The sequence below is a fragment of the Myripristis murdjan genome, chromosome 10, assembly GCF_902150065.1.
Source record: "Myripristis murdjan chromosome 10, fMyrMur1.1, whole genome shotgun sequence".
Lineage (NCBI taxonomy): Eukaryota > Metazoa > Chordata > Actinopteri > Holocentriformes > Holocentridae > Myripristis > Myripristis murdjan.
The window spans coordinates 26,762,654-26,784,604 of record NC_043989.1 but is presented as its reverse complement, the minus strand read 5'-3'; the positions used below and the strand labels follow the sequence as shown (position 1 = coordinate 26,784,604).

Sequence of the window (21,951 nt, the reverse complement as noted above, 5' to 3'; positions counted from 1 at the left end):
GCGTGAGGGGCAAGACTGGCGAAGAGGACCCCATTGAAATCAATGCAGTTCTCAAGGCTTGCTTTGGTGAGATATCGAACACCCGAAAAAAAGTGTAGCGCAGAGGTAAATGACAGGCTAAAAGCTATAAATGCCCTATCTGAGTTTGATTATATCATTCCCAAGGCATTCTTCGTCATCAGATCTTGTGAGATAAGTATCCTCGGAGTTGTGTATTTTCGCTGTTACCGTAAACGCCACCCAAATTGTGTGCCAATATAACACTCGTCTCCCGTGATAGAAGCTATCATCTATCACCGGGATTCTGGTGTTAAAGAGGATAATTGTTCTGTCAATCCCTCAGCCAACGCAAGCTTGACTTCATAGCAACTGAAGGTATCTAAAGATAAAGATATCAAACTTCAGTTTTAATAGGGTGGCATCTTTATTACATTTTTTCGTCTGGAGAAAGATTAAACCACAATAAATACAACAATGTCTGTTTTTACTGGTGATTTAAAGGACCATACCAGTGATTGTGAATGTTTGGCCCGTTTAGCCACATTTTACACTGCAACATACCATTTTGCAAATTATGCAGGGATGCTTAGGATTTCACAAAATCAAAATCCCTTTTTAAATATGAGTTACTGGTTGAGACATCCACCGTATAATATTCTGCATCTGTGGCTAACAAAGCCATCAGCATTCTTAAACCACACAACTGATAATTGGCTGCGTAAAGCAAACAGGGACACGGGGACTATTTTCTGGCAGAGATATCGTTTTACTCACAATAGTGCTGTTGCTTTTAGGAAACCGAATGTGGATGACTTTAGTACAGTGATGGAATACTGGTGTGAAGAAAATTTGAAGTCTCTCAAAGTTAATTTTCATATCATAGTAGAGTGAATGGAAATCAGTGGCTGGATAAAAGGTAGGAAAATTGTATCGGAGTTCTGTTTGCTTTGGGAAAAGACCTGTGATATCTGTACATATTACACTAAAAATGCAAAATCACTGGTACGGTCCTTTAAAATTTTCCGCATTTCTAACAGTGTAGGAGTTCAGCTATTTGCTAAAAGGTCCATGTAATTCAAATAATATTAACAAAGCATAAGTTTGCCATTACAGGATAAGAGTTACAGTTTGATCACGGACAACAGCCGATAGAAAAATAGCAGTTCAGCAGTTCAACAGCGGTTCACAGCAGCATTATGCATTGTTTCTTGGATACATATTTTAAAAAATGCCCATAGAAGTCTTCTCGAATGCTGATAAATATATCAAAGCCAAGATCATGACATCCGGGACAAACAGCTACATTGAATATTCTTCCTCTCTATTTTTTGTGTAGGCTTCAATGTGGAATTATGGACAAGAATCTTTGAAGAAAAAAAAAAAAAAAAATGAAAATTGAAAATGGCCTTGCACTGCATCTGCCGTATCAGGCCTCTTGTAAATCCAAAGTTTTCTACAACTTTTTGAAAATGGTAAAGCATACTAAGGGGGATGAAAGCATATCTGAACTGTACAGTACATCTCCCAGGTATGTTGTTTTGTAATGATAATATTTGGGTCCCTCAAGTGTTTCACTTGTTGTCAGGCATTCAGTTGACTTAAATCATTTTTGAATCAGGGCTTGTTCATGTACTTGCTGCCAGCGGGCACAAAAGTTATCAAGCAGTGCTCTTTCCTCTTTTTTTACACTTCAGCCTCTGTGAAATTAAATCAAGTAATAACATACAGTAAGAGAATCATAATAGAACTTTTCTAACATCCTCAGGGAAGAATCCAACATTTGAATATCATATCTTCTTTTTATAGTCTATTTACATAAGAAGGAAACTATAGCGGCTCATCTCTGAGTATATCACTGCGGACTTTTCAAAAAAACAAAGATATGTTAAACAAGTCATACCACAACATGGAAGATTTGGTGCCTCAGTGCTGGAACAAACTCAGGAGGGGGTTGTGAGAGGGAGGACGGAATATGCTCATCTCATGATTGTAGTAAATGCTTTAATTTGATATAAATCACCACGGGTCTAGATCAGGGGAAAAAAATCCCATTTACAAATTGTGTCCTCGTTTGTTAGTGGCACGGCACCTCAATTACCCAGTGAGCAGCTTTTTATTTATTCATGCACACAAAGTCACGTATTCATGAGGATTAACCCGCAACTCGTTCATAGACTTGCAGGCGTAGATAGCATATTTTACCATATGAAGAGCAGCTGACACGTTTTACCCTCAGAAGATTGAGAGGAAGCAAGGGGAGAGAAGGAGGAATGGCTCAGTGCCCTTTTGGGTCACTGTATGGTCAGTTTCACAAAATGTATTCTGATTTCTGTTTTCAAGAATATGTAAGAGGGTATTATGGATATGTGTGCAGTGGAGAGAGCTCGTGCATGAGGAAATTTAAAGAGCATATAGGACTATAACAGTGTAAGGGAGCACTGTGTGCTTTGTGTGTGATTTGTGTTTGTAACCCTACTCCTTGCATTTCCCCATGGCACGTGGGTAGTATAGCCGGAGCTAGAGAAACAATTTATTCCTCAACACATCCAAATGCTACATGCACATTTACACAAAAAGGCTGAAACAATGCAGACAATACACTGCATGCGTCAATTCCCGGCACTAGAAAAGTCATACAATGTTACCGTGAATGACAACAAAATACATTCCCTGCAGATCAAATGTCCGCTCTCCAAAAAATATCAAATCATCCTAATAGCCAAACTCCTCTTCAGAAATTGTTAGGGAAATCCTCTATCCCCTGTCATATTACCCACATTTATCAGGATGCAGCATAGCCATTACGTCTGGGGGTTTATCAAATTATCTGCTCGCAGAATGGCTGAAAAGGGACACATTACAACCAACCGACTTTGTCTGAGCTGCGGCAAAGCAATATTCCGGGATGCTGCAGCAACCAAAAGCAAATTATGGTGAACATAACACAGAGTTCAGTGGAGCGTTAACAGAATAGATGGCCCTATCCTGATTTTCTATCTGTTGGGACAGATGTCCCTAAGTCCCTGTGACTCGTGAGGTGGACGGCCCTGCAAGCGATGGCAGATGCTCCAAAGGTAAGACAGATGGGTTTCGCCAGGGTTCGGTGAAACTATGTGCGTTTGATTTCAGAAATGTTAATATTAATCGTTTGCAATAAAATAATAATAAAAAATGTTAAATTAGAAATGGCAAAAAGATCAGCAGGCAGAAAGTAACGGGGCCCATGTGTGAGATGATATAAAACAGGCTTAAACGCCACAACTCTTAATTTGCAGGCGGCATACATCTGCAGAATAATTACTTTTGTAAATGTAGGCGCTGCATTGAAAATATTTTATGTCCAGAGGATATGGTATTCTTTTTTTTTTTTTTTTTTTTCACTGGAGGAGCACAGATTGTCACAACAGCCTCTGAATAGGACCACTTTGTCCTCTTGACCCAGAAGTATTTGCTATTGAAGCCAGTCTGGAAAACTGCACACTGCAGAGACTACAGTGGAGAGCAATGTATGGTTAAGCATGGAGATCCAGTGCAGTGGAAATGTCAAACTGTGTGCTTGTTTTGTCCTGCACAGTGAAATCAATGAAGCCATATAACATTAACTAGAAGGGAAGGACCCACCCGCTGAATTCTGTGTGTATGTGTGTCCTGCATAAGTATAGTGAATTAATTAGCCTCTGCTTGAAAGCGTGCGTCTACTGTACATGTGCATGTGTATAAATATATGCAGGCGCACGTTTGTTACAGAATGTCCAAACATGCTGTCAGATATGGAATGACTGTCAAATTACTGAGACTGAGGCAGACCAACCGCAGTATTTTGCAAATGCTGTGCCGTCCAATACACTGCAATATCGAGCTGTATTGTTGAGTAATTGCCACTGATGGAGGAAAAAAGAAGAATCTTTCATACAACACAATCTGTGGTAAACTGAAATCAATGATCTCAAATTGTGTGATTAAAATTTGATCGGATCACTGACGGTCGACAATGACAACAAACACAGAACAGAGCTCCTGTTTGGGACAGACAAAGCTGCTCGGTGGTTTAAACGTTGTTCAGTGTGGCCAGGATAATGGCAGCCTGTATCGATTCTCTAGAATTTATTCTGAAATCTTAACTTTTGCACTGTTTCGTATTACTTTTGAAAAAAAAAAAAAAAAAGAAAAAAAAAAAAAAAAAGGCAATGACAATATCCAAGACCTGGTTATGGAGAGAAAAGTGCAGAGACTTTTTGTTTGAGTTTTGGAATGTTATCACGTTGGGCTGTTGTGTTAATGTTTGATGTTTTGCAGCAGGAGAATCGCACTGAAGAAAAGGCAGCTACTGGAGGCTTTCAAAGGCCCTTGGGTTGTCAATGGTAGTGCTTTGTGCTTGAGATTTCTGTTCTTAACGGGAGCTCTACAACGTGGGAGGTTTGTTCGGCTAGATGCAGATCAAGGTGTGTTTGTGTGTGAGGGTGTGCGTATGCATGCGTGTGTTTGCATGCCTGTTTGTGTGTGTGTGTGAGTGTGTGTTTGTGTGTGTGTGTTTGTGCATACGTGCCAAATCTGTGGGTGCCTCGCTGCACACAGCTACGTGTTAATATTTGTATATGCGAGTCCAGGACCAACAAAGCCTTCTCTCAGTCTTTTTAATTCAAATCAGCCGCTCATAGCGACATATTTGATGAAAGATATACAACAGATCAGTGCTATCCAACAGCTCGGAGGGCCACTGGCCATCACAAAAGACAGCTTCAACTTTGAAAAGTGTTCCTAGAACACCCTCAGGATATATTTTTTCACGCATCCAACATTTATTGTGACCTACTGTGGGAGAAAAAAAAAAAAAAACTTTATCTACTATGTACTATATAGCCCGATGTTACCTCAATCATCCACTATACCACATGAAATAGGACCCAGCCAGCAGGAGCCCCCATGGCACCTCTGTCCACACCGCAATGTGTTGCATTAGAGGGTGTATTATTGCACGGACCAGTGACTCACAGACGCGACAGCAGGGCTGATCATCAATTATTATACCTCAGTGGATCAAAATGAGCATATCTGCTCATTCCAACACCCCCAGCGCTGGCCTGTGGCGGCTGAGAGGCGGCTTAGTGCACCTCCGCCCGGACCCCCCTTCCAATCCACCCTCCCTCCACACCTGTAAGCCGAGCAACACCAGCCGGAGCCACGGCAGAGGCACTGGGACATGCCTGGAGACAACATCTGCCTCCCCTCAGTGACCTGTCGAGTTAAGCCAACTGCAGAATCAAGGGCACACTCGCAGAGGTCCCTGATTTTATCATAACAAAGACTCTGCTGCCGCGACTGCCTGTAACTGGCTTCGGGAGACGTTTCAGTCTATTTTTCCACTGTGAACTCGTTCTCTTTACACTCCCTCCTCCTGTCTTTCTCTTCTCTTTTTCTTGATTTACACTGTGCTTGGCAAAGATGGAGACCTGTGGACACATCCAGAGGTTTGAGATCAATGGCTGCAAAGAGGTTAACTGCTATCAAGAGGGAATAAACTTGTGTTTTGTTTGTTTGTAGATGTTTAATTCTCTTTGAAGAGACAGTCTGAATTTCTGAGTTGCTTTAAAGATAAAATGGAAAGAGAAGATGGAAAAGCAAACTTTATTGGAAGTCTTTCCCTTCTCTTTTTTCTTTTTTTTAACTCTCCTCAAACTGATTAGTTCAGTTAATTTGGCTTACTCTATTTCTTGAAGATGCATCAATCCCTTCCATTTTTAAAATTAAAATTTCCTTTAAAAAATTCCTTTAAGCAGCTTGAAAGTTTGAAAAAAAAAAGAAAGAAACAAATTCCATGTTGTAAGACAATGTCACATATATCTTTGTATTCACTGAATCATCACAATTATATTTTATTCACATTTCCCTGTAATTCTGCAAGATAAATTATGTATCTTTGGAAACCTTGGGATCTCTGTTAGGATTTAAAATAATGTTAAACTTAAATAGCATATACTGTACAGTATGTATATTTTGCAAAACCAAAAAGGCAAGAAAATGTGCCAGATATGTGCAACATTTCAGATGTTGCCCGACAAACAACAAGGATTCTGTCCTTTTCTCCTGTTGTGCTGATTCGTCTTCAGTATTCACAATCAGTTGTGATGTGATTTATCGATCGAGAGTGTGCTGAATGAGTCGGCCTCATGCAGGAGCCTCTGTATGACAGATGTTTGACACTTGAAATCCAGTGGGACTCCTGGCTGAATAGAATCAGGACAAATCAATGCAATCACGCAGGTGTCTGGGGGAAATGGGGACAAAGGGACATCGTCCGTCTGCCTGCACGTGTTGGGCTTCTGGTGAGGCTTGAGGAGCAGGTTTGCTCCTGCATGCGTGGAATGGCAGACAGCTGACTGACCTCGCGAGCACTACATTGCCTTGGGGTCCCCACAGATGCCTTACAAAGAGCCCGGGCAGAAGTGCCTCGCAAACTTGACTGTGGTGAATGTGATGAATGCCTGAGCTCACTTGCTGAGGAGGATACACAACAGCCAGGTTTATGTGTTCAGTGTCAAGCCCCTCAAAAGCCCCCTGTCATTTTCTGTTAGGCCAAAGATTTCCTGCAGGGCCTACCTCAAATCTACTCCCTTGGTGTGTCCTTTCTGAAATCCCGTGTCCTCGCTCTCCCCCCTCCCTTGTACAGCACACCTCCTTCTTCCTCTCCTCACTGCACTCTCACTCCATTTGTCAGCGTTACTAGCCCGTGAGTGGTCTCTGAAGTGATCCATTTGTCCACGAATACCAATTTATCAACCAGTCAGTGCATGCATTGATCGGGTGGGGATAGGGTCCCTTACAGTACGGCACAGAGTAATCCCGCTCATGTGTGTGCATAGAGCATGTGGATTAAATCACAGCGGGAACCCGGCATGCAGATTACAAACATACTGTAACCTACGCGCTTTATTATGTTCACGCAAATTGAATTAACTGCCGGTAACTTCATCAGGACAGGAAGCAGAGCCAGCATTAGCTGTTATGCAAAAGATTCACGCCAATTTTATGCTAATGCTTGCGAAATGAATAATTTCAAAGGAAAATATTGCGTTTCTTGTGAATGACACATTTTAGCTCAAATATGCTAATACATGGAATGCAGACAGATGGCATCATGGTTGTAGCCGTCTGTCATCATATCATTTATGTCATTGCAGCAATGCCGCAGCTATCACTGTAAATTGAATCTCATCAAAACTGCAGTTTGTCTCGTAGCGGATTTCCTATAGAAAAATGCACCACCGAAAAAGTGCTATCATTTTACATTGGTCACAGCAGGCTGTTCCGCGAGCCAATGTCCCCTTGTTTTGTACTCGTTTCTCATTTGTCAGCTCCACTGTATCATTCATTTTGCCCTGATACATCAATGACTGTGCTCTTTTTAGGACAATGAAGCTTTAAGATGGCTTTGCCATATGCTCCTAGCCTGCCATGCTGTTCTGCAGCATATCAGGACAACCCAGGTCAATAACATTAAGGGCTGAGAGAGTTGGTGAAAATACAACCCCTGTGATGCTGTGGTCTGCGCAGCCTTCAGGAGACATATTGATGCACAGTTATTTTGGTCAATAAGTCCTTCTGAGCAGAGGCCATCCTTATCCTTGGGAGCGACTGCATGTGAAAAATGAGAAAGGGATGAGACCATGCATTTTAATCTATCTATGGTGCTATATCTTAACGAGAGAGAAAAGGAATGGGAGGAGGAGAGAAAGGAGAGAAGAGGAATGGGGAGCGTGAGAGAGAGAGACACACCAAGAAACAGAGAGAGAGAAAGAGAGAGAGAGAGAGAGAGAGAGAGAAAGAGAGACACAGATGCACTTCCTTTGACCCTGCCTCAGCCTCACTAATGCAGTTGTTAACAGAGAAGCATATCATTGGTCGTACTGATAGAAATACAACACGGCCGTAAGCCAGTGTATAATGGCTTTATTGAAATATGAATCAGACTAACCTCTAACCTACTGGCAGAATTTCGAGACATACATAAAATATCAACTGAACACTGTTTTTTTTTCCCCCTCAAGATTTATAGCACTCAATATATTCACATACAGACATATTGGTACCAATTATGACCTATTAACACCCTCTGAAGGCCAAAGAAAAACGCATTCCCTTAAAAGTCTTGGAGATTTGTTGCCTAGGCTCCGGAAATGAAGCAGATCCACACGCTTTTCATGGCATGTTACGGGTTTCGTCTTGGTCACTGCAGGTATGTGTACCGTGTGTGTGTGTGTGTGTGTGTGTGTGTGTGTGTATGTGTGTGTATGTATGTGTGTGAGGGGGCTGGGGACAGTGTGTGGGTGGGTGCAGGGTGTGAGGGGAGTCTTGATTTGCAGGCAAAAACATTAATACCCAGATGAGCTCTCAAACTCTCACATAAAAGGGAGGAGGATTTTTGTAAAAAGCTATCTATAACAAATGGCCTTGAATAAAACATTAGCATATCTATATTTTATAGCTTCCCATGTTTCTTTCCCCTGCATCTGAAAGGATTGAATGTTTCTGCTCCATTCTTTCAGGCAGGTAACCTCAGCTCAACACACTGAAAGGACAGCGTGATGCTAAGGGAATAGTGGACAGTTAGAGGGTGTCCAGATTTGTTAGTTTCTCAAAACTGCAAGTTGTTATCTGAGCAGAACTGACTTGTGGGTTTGTTTCTGAAGGCGGTGTTTTCTCCCAGTATGATCCGCAGCTGATGAAACTAAGTCTGGTCAGGAGATGCATTTGGTGGGCTTTTGCACCATATGCCTGAGACATCATTAAAAACAGACATATAGCCTGAATATTTCTGATTAAAAGGCACCTGGAACTGCATTTCCCCCCCCTTTTTTTCCTTTTTTTTTCTTTTAATGATTCAAGGTTGGAGTTAATGAGATCATGTCAGCTAGATGGGATCAAGGACCAAGACAATTCCCCTCTCTCACACCCCGCATTTCACAGGTTTAATATGCAGGCCAAGCCATATTCCAGTTTAGGAGTCACAGACTCAGTGAAATGGAACACAGTGAATTGCTGGTTGGGGCCTTTGAGCCTCTCCCCTTGTTTGAAGTCTCTCTCTACCCCTGCTGAGTTCGGAATACATTGTCCAGAGACACGATCAAACTTGGCAGCTATTGATCCTTTCCCAAACCAGACACAAGACTTACTGAACATGTTAACAACTTCGGAATGAGTATTTTAATTGTGCCGCTCTTTGAAAAGCCCACTCAAGTCACAAGGCAGCTGGGAGAATTTGAAGCAGCAACTTTTTGAATCGCACAACCGGTGCGTCTAATCAACCATCCAACCTTTCGTTTCCCTCCCTCTAAACTGTGACTTCAAGCTGGCTGAGCTCTCTGCGTATTCACAGAGCATCCTTCAGGACACACTACAGTATCAACAAATGGTGAATTTAAAGTAGTGATGGATGCGTTATCACCAAAAGATATCAGTTTCTCATTAAAAAGTTATTTAATCCCCTTTATAAATGTTAATTAAAAAAAAGCTAATCTGTGGATTTTGGGTCACAGCCAATGAAAATAGCTTACAGAAAATCTCTCAGTGCACCAAAACTATCAAGTTGTTAAAAAAAAAAAAAGTTGATTATGCAAAATATTCAGCATATGCCACTCACAATGTGGTGCAGAAGAATTAAGGAGCTGTTGTTTTAATGTGTGCAGTGTGAATCCTGCTTGTTGATCTCAAGTTGTGAATGACCTCTCAACACTATGGTCATGTCTTCGACTTCCACTACATGAGGCAAATCCTCCCGACTGTGGTATTGAGTCACTTAGCGTGAAGACTGTAAATGGCACTCATTGATTATTGCAATCTCTTCAAATATCCAGTGTACTGTGTCCTGATGAGATCTGGATGATAGCACCAAAAAGCTCACGTCTCAACTTCACAGAGGACTTTGGCAGGGCAACAAAGAAGGCGCCTAATACTCTGGAAAAGGAGGTTTCTAACATGACACTTTTCAGTCTTTTGAAGGAGGGCGGAGAGAGATTTCAGTGAGTCGAGCTGACTCCCCCAGATCAATAGCTCGTCTCTCTCTGAGACAACTGGTGTGGCATTTGAACCAGATAAAACAAGGGTTCCCCTCCACATCACCTCTGAGAACTGAGCACTTCCGCCAAATCCCAATCGGTTGAGAAGGATACAGATGAGTCCATCTAAATCCCCTTCTGACTCAGCCCAAGACACCTGGCGGTCAAAAAAAGGAGAGGAGGAAGACGGAAAAAAAAAAAATCTCAAATCATCTTAAAAGGAAAGGTCCTATCTATGTAGGTTAATACTTACTGTTGCTTCATTTAGCTCCATCACAGGTCCACTGGGGCAGCTGTAAAAAGTTCTGGGAGCCAGGAGGCACAAAGGCCTTTATTTATTTATATGAGAGAGAATATATAGCAGGAAGCAAACTGGTGCAAATGATACGACGGAGGAAAAAAAATGTTTGTGGGAGTTATCTTGTAGATTGTGAGACAACTGCAAAAAAGGGAATCGACTACATTACAATTTTATGTGCTGCATGAATTAAATATGCACACTGCAGCCAGATTTCTGATACCATGACAATATGTATGATGTGGAATTAATGGGCTCCTGTTGTTCAACAACTACCAATAAGGTGGTGTTGAGCAAGGCTCTTCATCCCCAGTTGTGTCGGTGAAGCTGCTCATTGATCAGCAGCAGAAGACAGATGTAGAATTAGAAACTCCTGTAGGTGTGTGTGTGTGTGTGTGTGTGTGTGTGTGGCAGGACAGTGCTGACCATGAACTGTGCCAAAGAAAGAGGCTACCAAAGAAAGAATGAAAGAAAGAAAGAAAGAAAGAAAGACAGAATGTCAAGTCCAGCACTCTTTTTTAACACTTTGTCATCTTTCTAACATGTGGTCAGCCAATTATCTGAATCTTGCCTCTATTGCTGGACTTTCAACCCTCAGAGCAAGGGTCCTCTTCTCCCTGTCAGCTTAGTCTTTCCCCCTGGTCGCTGATGACATTGTAACACTAATTACAGCTAATTGTTCTATGCTGAATGGATTTAGTCACATTGCAAATGATATGCCATTGGTCAGTGTCACAATGTTTCCACAGAGAAATTCAATGGGGAATGGAAATTTGCACAAATGAATGTAATTAAGAAGCACATTCATTACTTCTAATTGCGTATGAGAGCCCTCAAAGTGAAAGTGGGATTGGACTCATATGAATAATAAATGTGGCTAACTGTACTGAATGCCAGCCTATAGCATTGTTGGCGAGGCCCACTGTACACTGTAGCATGGCATGTTGACAAAATGTGGAGTTTCTTGCACTTTTGCACCGGCTTTAGTCGAGGCTAGTGCCATTTCATTTAGAGATCAGTCATCTAATGCAAGGGTTGGCTTTCTGCACTTTTGTTCTGCAACCTCATCAGATGTCGTTAATTACTGTATTACTGGGCAGATTATGTGTAAAGCCTGTTGAATTTCCAGTCTCGGTGTAAGCTTAGCATGGGGGAGCTAGACGTACAGTACAGGGTGAGAGTTTTAGGGTTGGGGTTGGAGTATTAAATATTCAAGCGGTGCCACTGTGTTTGGCATGCAAGATCAAGTCAAGTGGCCTTATGCAAGGAAGGCTGGCCACTTGGAAATCAGTCAGCTGGAAACGCAGTCTGAGAGCTCTTATGGAAACTATGGACCTACAGAAATCAAAGAGCTGAGAATCTTACCCCCGCAACGGATGAATCCAGTGAGTCCTTAATCAGATTATTTGTCTGCTGGTTTCAGGGATTATTTAATGATTTACAGAGGCATTAAATGTAAGGGTAAAATAAAAATCAAACCAAAAATAATTATTGCAAGCTGTGATTTGATGTGGCACCTGCCTTTCACAAAGGAATAAAAAAAAATCTGTAGTTTTATAATATATAGTGCAATATGTTCAATATGTTTAAAACTATAATCTTAGTATACTTGCAGTGTTTAAACAGGATTGGCTTATTTTAATAGAGGATTTAGATCTTAGAAAGACAAGGTGTAAGCCGGTCATTTGAAAGCCATATGCCACAGATTAAGATACGGCACTATACGGCTTTTTCCATGTTTCTTCCAGTGACTAATGCACTACTACAACGCTGCCTTTAGTGAGCTGCTTTTAAATAGGTAAAAGCAGAAGCACTTAAATCTTTCAACTCTAAAAATATGGGAAGGAAATAAGTATATTACAAATTGTCTAGAGAGCAAAAATGTGCATTGTTTGACAAATGTGAAGGATTTAGACTGAGGGATTTGCTGCCAGCAGACTTTTGCTGCACTTTGTCTGAGGGCTTATCACTGTTCACTGTTCGTGACATGATGGCTCCCATCATTCGGCAAAAGCCCTTTAGGACAATCGTTAAGCCAACATCAACTTAATAGCGTGGGCTGTCGGGGGGGAAAAAAATAAAAATACCAGATTTAATTGTATTGATGTTGTTGTCAACGCTTAATTGATCATAAGAGCAATCACATCACTCACAATAAGGCCAATGGCCATTATCATGTCAAATCAACAATAACAGCAGAATACACAGATCAAAATGTATGAGCCAACATGGGTCAAGAATCCCATTTTTGTCAACTAGATGCCAATGGTGCACCATTCAAAACAAATGTGCACATAGTCATACTGGAAAATGTGAATCATTTAAGCCTCCTGTTACCTTCAAATTTATTCACTTTTTTTTTTTTTTTTTCAAACCCCTATAATTTAAACCACCACAAAATTATTATAATAGCAACTGGTATGTGTCAGATACTTTGTTTTTCCAGACTGCCCAAACAGCCCTTTCAGTAAAATATGACAAAAAACAATGTTCATCATGTGTTTGGATTAGATGTTAAACACTGGATGACCCCAAATATAATAGGAGGCTTAAGTTAGATGGCTGAAGCTTGCACCTACCCTGCAAAAAAAAAAAAAAAAAAAAAAAAAAGTCTCAGATTAAGTCTTAAAGTCTTGTTTTTCCTCAAATATCTAAGATCGGCCAAATGGATGACATAATAAGTTTTGTTTTCAGTACAGTATCATGAAAATGACTGGGAACAAGTTCAGTTTCACTGCAAACAAGTGGGATTATCTCATGCCACTGGTGTATTTTTTCACTTATTTTAAGAAAAGTGAGATTTTGTCTGAATAGGAAAAGACTGAATATGAAACTGACTTGTTGAAAGGGCTATTTTTTGCAGTGTTTATAAAACTGTGCCTAAATCCTGAGGACTGCCAATACAATGATTTCCCAAATAAATGCAAACCAGGAGAAACACTGGTTTGCATCCTTCATTTCCAAGGCAATAGATGCAACGCATATCATTATGCATTCCCGGTTTTGATGTTTTGATGTTTTGATGAAGTGTTGCAATTTGGCCAAAAGGGACAAGAACGATTCATCGCACCTAATTGTTCTGGATGTGTAGCTCTGTAAATGCCAGCTGTCGGATGTATGGGGGTTGGACGTAGCACCGCACATACTAATGATATTAATTTGCAGCTTTTATCTATTTGTCGAGAGAGAGGAGGAAATATCAAAACCTAAGGAACAATGTGTGACAAAGGAGGCGACAGCAGAAGACTGATGGCAGCGCGGTGAAGTAAGCCTGGAGGGGGGAAGCAAGAGGCCATAAAATGAATGGCCCCCTAACTCATAAATAATAGAAACATAAAATGTCATATGAACTTTATTTCAAGAGTGGGTGGTCTAATAAAGATGCAGGTTTAAAGAGGAGTTGAGAAATTCATTGTCATAAGAAGGCCACATGGCTTGCCTTTGGCACAGACAATTACTCAGTGCAAGTTGACATTCAGGACCGAGCAGAAGCACCTTTAGGAAACAATACCGCTTTTGACTCCTGAAATTCTCTTTCCCCTCTTGCTCTACTCCTTCAATCTCGCCCGCTGTACTTTTTCCTTTTCACTTCATCCCACCTCCTCTCCCCTTTTCCCTCTTTCCCTTGTTCTCTCTGCTTTACAAATTGAGACGACATGATAAGAGATTGCCACCGCCATGCCAGCCTGGCGCTCATTGATAAAACCATATCTAATCCATCTTAGGCCCCCCTCTGTCACCAACGCACTCATGTCTGAGACGGTCAACACACAGAGCATCCATCTCTCCTTTTGAACTGAGCAGCACTGAGTCAGAGTTTATCTTTAAACTTCTGGAAGGAGAAAATGGAGCAGGATGAGACAGATGACTTCCACTCTTCAAAATTACGTGTGTGTGTGTGTGTGTGTGTGTGTGTACCTATGTGCGTGCCAATGGATAAAATCAACAGCATCAAAAGGGGAAGAAAATAAACTTTCTTCCTTTTCGATGAGAAGGTGCAGCCCTTTCTAAATTTACCTATTAAAATTAGACAAATATTTCCAAATGTTCTCTTCATTTTCTCTTCTCACCTGAAAGCAAAGTGCTGCAGCTCTGCATCTAGTTCACACAGTGAATTACAATATTTCCATGCATGTAAAATTAGCCAAATTACTCCTGATACATCACGCTCGACCACCATCTAGCCCTGCCTGCTTCAACCTATTCTTTAACCTATCAGCAGCGAGACTTGCATTGACTTTAATCATATTTGGTGTGATAAGGCTACATCAGAGCATTACAAGGGGCTTTGTGATCAAATGACATAAATGACTAGTCTTATATTCCACTCCTAATATTATACTCTTAGCATTCAAGTCGGCTGCGATTTTAATGCAGCAATTTATGGAAATACATGTGCAGTTACCACATTAGCATGGTCTTCTATCTAAAACTAATGTACTTCAATAAATATTAGCCCAGAGGGAAAGTGGGTAATAAGTATAGTATTTGAGTTGGCCACTTCATGAAGTATGAGATGTTTATGTCATTGAATATTAATGAGATGATGAGCAATTGCCTCTGTATATGAATGAATCACACATCTGAATCACGGTCATAATTGGGTGCAGATATTACAGAGAACAGCTGGGAAGGAGAGGTCTGATCATTAGACGAATGTGTCTGTGTACGTCCCTGCATGAATGCAGATGTGTGTGTGTGTGTGTGTGTGTGTGTGTGTGTGTGTGTGTGTGTGTGTGTGTGAGGAACCAGCTGAGAGGTCAGCTGATCCTGCAAAAAGGCCATCATGCAAAACAGATTTCTTGTCGGCGCTTGCAACATCCTCTTATCAAAAAAAAAAAAAAAAAAACACAGAAACTCCCAAATGGGACAGGCCATTGCATGCAAATTGCAGTGAAGGCCATCGCTGGAATGTCACCCATCTTGTCTAATGTCTAACAAATGCATTCACAATCACACTCACACTGACACCCCAGCCCCAGACCTGTCAACGCAGCTGCTAGGGAGGCAGATGCACCAAGGACTGTTGTCTCACTTACAGCCATGACACAATGGCTATACTGCACGTAGGTGTATGCAAAGCAATCTATTTCTTCCTGTGTTCCATGCTCTTTCTGTCGGATGGGAAACGGGGGGAAAAAAAAAAAGTGTTGCATTTTGACAGGCAACTCCATGCAGTGGCTAACACATCTGCGACAATGATCCATACGGGCCACAGGTGGAGTGAAGGTCTGCACTGATCTAAGCCTCGAGCCGTTGTCTGCATTATGTGATGCAGGGTTACCCCTGGAAATCAAATCTGCTTCACCAGGACTGGAATATCCAGCTTTTTGGGGGGAAGGGTTTGTGTTTGTGTGTGTTCAAGTGACAAGGACACAAAGATAGGGGACATGGAGCAGCCCTGTTCATGTTCAGATGGGGCAAGATCATTTCAGCAGCATCACTGGCAAGCTGGCTTTGAATCTAAACTAACACTGGTGCAAAATCCAGGGCCTTCTATAAAGCGTATACAGCAATATGGCAATTTTTAAAATATCATTTATACATGTGTAAAGGACCTGTGCATCCCTGCATTGGAGCGCACCTCCAGGGGGTAAGCCATCCCCTGTCAGCGGTGACAAGTGTATCATGAACCGTTTGCATAAATTCAGCAACAGAGCTCTAACTTCAGAGGTGCAAGTCCCATTAGGTCGGACAATTTACCATTGGACAACATAAACTGAATTCAGTCTTGTGCAATCACTGTGAATAATAAATGCACCATCATGTCAGTTACATGCTTAAGCTCATCCTGTACTCCCATGGCGATAGAATCCCTGCCTGTCTTACTGCTACGCTCAGGCAGCTAGACCAAACAGGTTTTGTTCACATATCCAAGTCTGAGCAGTGAAAAAAAAACCCACATGGAATCCCATCTGTAGATGGTCTGAAATGTGGTTCAAATTGCATCAGTGAAAATGCAATTCAGTCTGACCCCCTCAGACCAGGCTCCAAGTGATTTCTTTTTCCATCACTCCCCGTGCGACACCTATTTGACGTCACATGTCGCGACAAGAAAAGCAGAAGGCGGCAAAGACGGAAGTGAGCCAGCGAGAAAATGGTGTTTGTTGCATTTGCATTTGTCCACACCATGGCGCAAAATATTCTCCCTGTGATAGCGCCTCATACGACAAAAGCATTCTGCACTGTGAGCAAAAAATAGTAAGAAACAGTGAGAATGAGAAAATGTGCCCTTTGTCAGTGTGCACACGCCTGCTTTATTACTATGACAACTATTGCTATAATTACAGACCACGATTATACTGTGGAAACACACAAATCAGATGCGGTCACTTGTAAATTACAATGTGGAAGGTCAGCCTCTGCGACCAGACTTGAAAAGCAAATCAGATGAGGATGATGCCGGCTGAATGGAGCAAGACTCGGTACTCACTGGATTCAGGGTCAGAGTTTCCATCTCCTTCAGTGCGGCTGTTAGGTGATGTTTGCTCATAGTATTCCTCCTGAGGGAAGCCAAGGGGGAGAGGCTGGGTGGTGCTGGCTGTGCTGCTGGGCTCTGGGTCTCCCAGTCCGCTGTCGCTGCAGCTCTCCTGGGAGCCGTCCGGGAGGTGGAACGTCACACGGCGCTGGGTCTGGAGCACAAAGACAAACAACAGTTATGCTATTAGAATCAGGACCTTTCCAAGATTTTCCCTGGTAATAAACCGATCTTGCCCAGATACAAGCAAACCAACTAGAGCTGAGGCTGGATCTACATGGAGGTGTGAACACTTACACAGTAGTTACCAGTGTTCTCCTTACCACTGCCTTGAGACGGGGCAGCCCGCTCCCCCAACGGGACTCCCCCTCCTCCGAAAGAAACAAAATATTTTACTTGTTATTTACCTAATTTATGTGCATTCATTTCATTTCATGCTTGGTCCTGTGTGTCTGTGTGTGTGGGTGTGGATGTGTCTGTGGCTAATCTCAGAGACAACTGGGTCTATCGGCCTAAAATGTTTTCTGCACAGCTCTGACTGTACGTGGCTGCGGTGATTCAAAAGCTTTGCAAAACGTTTGCTGTTGCTACTTCCACGCTCTCTCCATTCTCTGTCTAGCTTGCTCGACCACTGCTGCTTTCTTCCCCTCTTTCTGTCAATATCCAGTTTGCTTGTTTTTTTTATCCTATTGTGGCCATGTTCATTCCAATTGTGGGTGAAAAAAATCCAGGATGTGCTTTGTGTATTTTGTGCAAGTTTACACATGGATGACAAGAAACTCAACAGATCAAAGAGCAGACATGTGGGGAAAAAAAGAAAAAAGAAAAAAAAAACACTGTAAAAAGTGTCAGAGCAGGGGTTCAAATAGGTTACACAGCCTGATGCTCCACCACTTTCTAAAATGACATGTAAAACAGCCATCACTGTTTCATATGTCAGCGGACTATTTGCCTAGTATTTGCAGGTTTTTAGAGTGTGTGTGTGTGTGTGAGAGAGAGAGAGAGAGAAACTGAGACTTTTAGCAATCATTTTGAAGCCTTATGACTTCTGGCAATGAGCCAGAAATGACTCATGAGCCATAGGTTCCTGACCACCAGTATGAGTGTAATAAAGCAAAACAGATACAAACAGAACAAGAAAAAAAAAAAAAAAAAAAAAAAAACTCGAAGGGCTTTGGCAGTTTTATAGTATATTTTCTGTACTGTACTGTATTATATCTGAAGCATGCAGTAATTTTATTTGTAATTTGACAACACAATTGGCTGCTGAGACTCTCCCAAGTTTTGTTCAGCACATAGGTTAGCCGATAGTCTGGGAGAGGGAAGAGATGCCTGGCAGAGGTCTGAACTCTACTCTGTGCACTCTTCTAGTTTATTAATGTAATCCATCTAAAACCAAAGATGGACAAACGCTGACCCCGAAACGTCTGACATTCGGGCCAAAACATCAGTGTTTTTTAAACGTTAGCACCATACCCCCGATCCACCCCCCACACCCAAAAGCAGTCAACCTAGGGGAGTTACTATCTTAAAATTTGATGATTTCATGCCAGTATTCACCGGGTGGTGCAGAAAAGCCTCAGCAACGGCATTGAGACTATGAGCCAGTAAACCTTCCCTTGGAAGCTGTGGTAATAAAATTCTTGGAGGTGGGTTCACAGCTCCTTAAGGCAGGGTGAGGCAGGTGTCACAGGTTTTACAATACTGACGCCCCTGAAGCTGTTGAGTAAAATCATATCCTGATGAATGTGGCTGCACACTCATAGCCCAATTTTATTATCTTATTTTATTAAAAAAATATATACACACTGTGTAAAAAAATAATCCATTTTGATTAATTATGCTCCGTTTAGCCAGCATCTCTCCAGTGCTGTATGTTTCATCTTCTCTCTTTAAAATCATATCCTCATCTTTGTCACATCAGCGGGGATGACACTGACCGGCCAATACCGTGTCCAGTTTTTATTAGAAAGCCAACAATAGCCTGATATATCAGCAAATATCAGTGTAATCCTATTTGAAAAGTGTAAAAAGCTGCACATGAAGTGGCATACACATTATGTGTGTGTTGGGCTGGCTCTGGCAAACCAAGAGCGGCACGAGGCAGGGAAATGATCAGTCTCAAAGTATGGAGGGATGGTACCTAAAGATTACACCCAAATGCTGCTTTTCTCAAAGGAAGGTATCTGGAGAGTCCAGGCCAGGTTAGGACAAGCGGTTGGGTGCAAAGTCATGGGGAATACTAAGCTGAAAGTGGAGGGTGCTTTTTGGAATAAACAGCTGTATTGCATTACTGGATCGACTGAATTGTTCATTCAGAGCCTGACACTCTGGACCTCATGAATTATATACACGCTCTCAATAAAAATTTTACCTTTCTTACCCAAATCTCATATTTCTTGCTCACCAGATATAACTTTTTAAAATCCTTTAAAAAAAAAAATCTTCCAGGTTTTTGGGGAAGTGTCATTTCCAGAAATTCACCCTGAGCCGACAAAAAGTCTCTGCACACCGCTGATGGATTATGATCATTACAAATAAAATTTAAAATATGCTTCAACTAATGACTACATATTTTTTTTATTGATCAACTAATCAGATCAAGAGGGATACAATATTGCAAGATGAAATGGAGGGCTTAAAAAACAGATTAGTCACATTTAATAAATTCAATTCAATGCTATAGATAGACATATAGATAGATAGACAGACAGATATGACTAGGCTGGATTATAAAAAATGTGGACATTCTACTCTTCTACTGAGAAATTCAGTGAAACTTGGGAGTGTGATTGGTGCTAAACACAGGTTATAGCACAACTGGGCGGCTCTGCGCTGACAGTCACGTAAGATTTGCAGCCTCTATGTCTCTCAGTAAAAATGCATCATTATAAATATTATTATCAAAAACAGTCAGATTATTATTTGATTCGAGCAACTGATGTCAAACCCAATTAATCCAAGTTAGAGCAGAGCAGGGGCCGTGGGCCTGAGGCGGCTGAGGGGAGTGCACGCACACAAGTGAAATATTGAGTGGAGCTTCAACTCACTACAGTCCGCTCACACGCTCTGATTAAAACATAAACCAGCCTGACGCTACAGTATGTGCACAGGTGCTAAAATGCCGATTCCTAAAGTTCGATAAAGTTCAGTGCCAATTTTTTTTTTGTTTGTTTAAAATAAAATTTGTAAATTCACTGTTGCAGGAGAAATAAAATATCACCATGAATCAAAAGAGCAAAACAAATCCCAGGGTCAAAGAGCTGTTCTCAGTCAGAATGTGAGAAAACATTTACAAGGACTCTCCTCACTTAATTTTATTAAATGTTGCGGTTTCATCATGTTTACCCTCTTTCATTTGGAAGATTTAGAAAAGTGCATCTTGTCAAAATAACAACTAACTGATACAGTGCCCTCATAACCTAAAAAGGACTTCTCTTGTGAAGAGTCTGGTGAATTACTTTTCAAATAATAAACTGATTTTTAGATTTATAATTGAGATTTCCAGTTTCCTGTCCTGATAATAGATGGGATGTGTATTAACAGGTTGAACTATGTCCTACTTTTCCTTCTCGCCCAATTTAGATACAAAAGGAAGGGGGAGGGGTGCGTGGAGGTAGAGACTTTGATTTGTAAAGTCTTGGGGATCATAAGAGTGTGTGCATTTTCCCTCAGAGAGGCGCAGGCCTCTTTGATTTCTCTGGAGGTTTCCAGAAGTTCACGTTGTGACCTTTCTCGAGAGCTCAATTTTGGTGGTGCTACAAAAGAAAACACCCATTTGGTGGTGTCTGCCAACAAAAAGTTAGCTATTCTTGGAAAAAAACACACACACACACACACACACACACACACACACAAGAGAGGTACAAGGATTCACATTGTGAGGCGCTCCTGGTAATCTGTGTATATCAGTGCATTCATCTTTAACCTTTTATATGTTCTGGCTTTGCCTAAGACTTTGACAAAAAGAAAAATTAGGTGTGAGGAAATCAAACTTGGCCTTTAGAAGGTAATGGTGAAAATTGTTTCGGTGATTACCTCACTCTCTAGCTTGAATTAATGTCTCCGCATGATTCTCAGCGTAACACTGCATCATATTGTATTGGGGGATAAAACACATAAAATCTAATTACATCCTCAGCTTCTGTTATTGCGGCCGATTTTATTCATACCATTATTCAGACTGATAAGACAATTTTTTTTCATGAGCACATGCAACTGGAGTGCAAATGACTATCTTGATTTTCTTCATCTCTATAGCAACAAAAGCAATATTCAAGTCCTGAATTAAGAACATCATTAACACATGCTCTTTTAAGCTCAGGAGGAGGTGATGTCTCTCTGTGCACATATTTCTTCCTTAGCTATTGTGGCACAAAGATAAAGCACTTATTGTTCTTTGATAAAGCTAAGCAAGCCCAAGAAAATATAGACGAGAGGGAGACTTAAAAAATTGTCACTAATGAAGGACAAACTGCCAAAAAAGAAGTGCACAAACAGCTCACCCGTTCATTTAAAAACTATCAGAGAGGGTTGACTAACCTAAATCCACACAATTAGCGCCCTGAAAGAACAACTGAGTGGTTTTCATTGCTGTGATGTTGAAACAGCTAGCTAAATATTCTATTTACTTGATTCATGTCTAGATCCTGAGGCCACAAATCACTGTGTGCGCGTGTGCGCGCGTGTGTGAATGCTGCTAAAGAAAAGATAGATGAGAGAAATAAAGAGAGAAAAAGAGAAAAAGGGCACACAGTCAAAGAAACAAATAGAAACGCATTCATAGAACCTACTACTCTAGCTTCCCACTAACAGCTCACAAACAAAAGCTTTTATTTGCTTATGATTGTTCTGTTAGGAGAATATAAACAATTGAGTTATCTACTCACAGACTCTGCAATGATTTCTGAACCACATGAAACGATATGATACAGGACTCCTTGAAATTAATTCCGCATTTCCGCCTGCAAGCGGCATGTCGTGTTCTGCTGCCAAAATGACTGTGATTTCTAAAGTTCTGAATATAGGAGGGAATATTTTTCTCACTCCACCCGCGATGTTGCTCATTTTTTAAGACCACAGAGAAGAGATGAATACCTTGTTGGCACTTCAAAATCATGTGC

At 41.3% G+C, this 21,951-nt stretch overlaps 1 protein-coding gene across 2 annotated transcripts in view; it reads right to left on the bottom strand.

Moving 5' to 3' along the window:
• Positions 1–21,951, bottom strand: part of pcdh11 (protocadherin 11) — a 132,882-nt gene that overhangs the window by 27,853 nt on the left and 83,078 nt on the right. For both annotated transcript variants that reach the window (XM_030062280.1, XM_030062279.1), the window contains exon 6: positions 16,784–16,982. In XM_030062280.1, the coding sequence (XP_029918140.1) occupies positions 16,784–16,982 (199 nt within the window). The remainder of the gene's footprint in view (positions 1–16,783; positions 16,983–21,951) is intronic.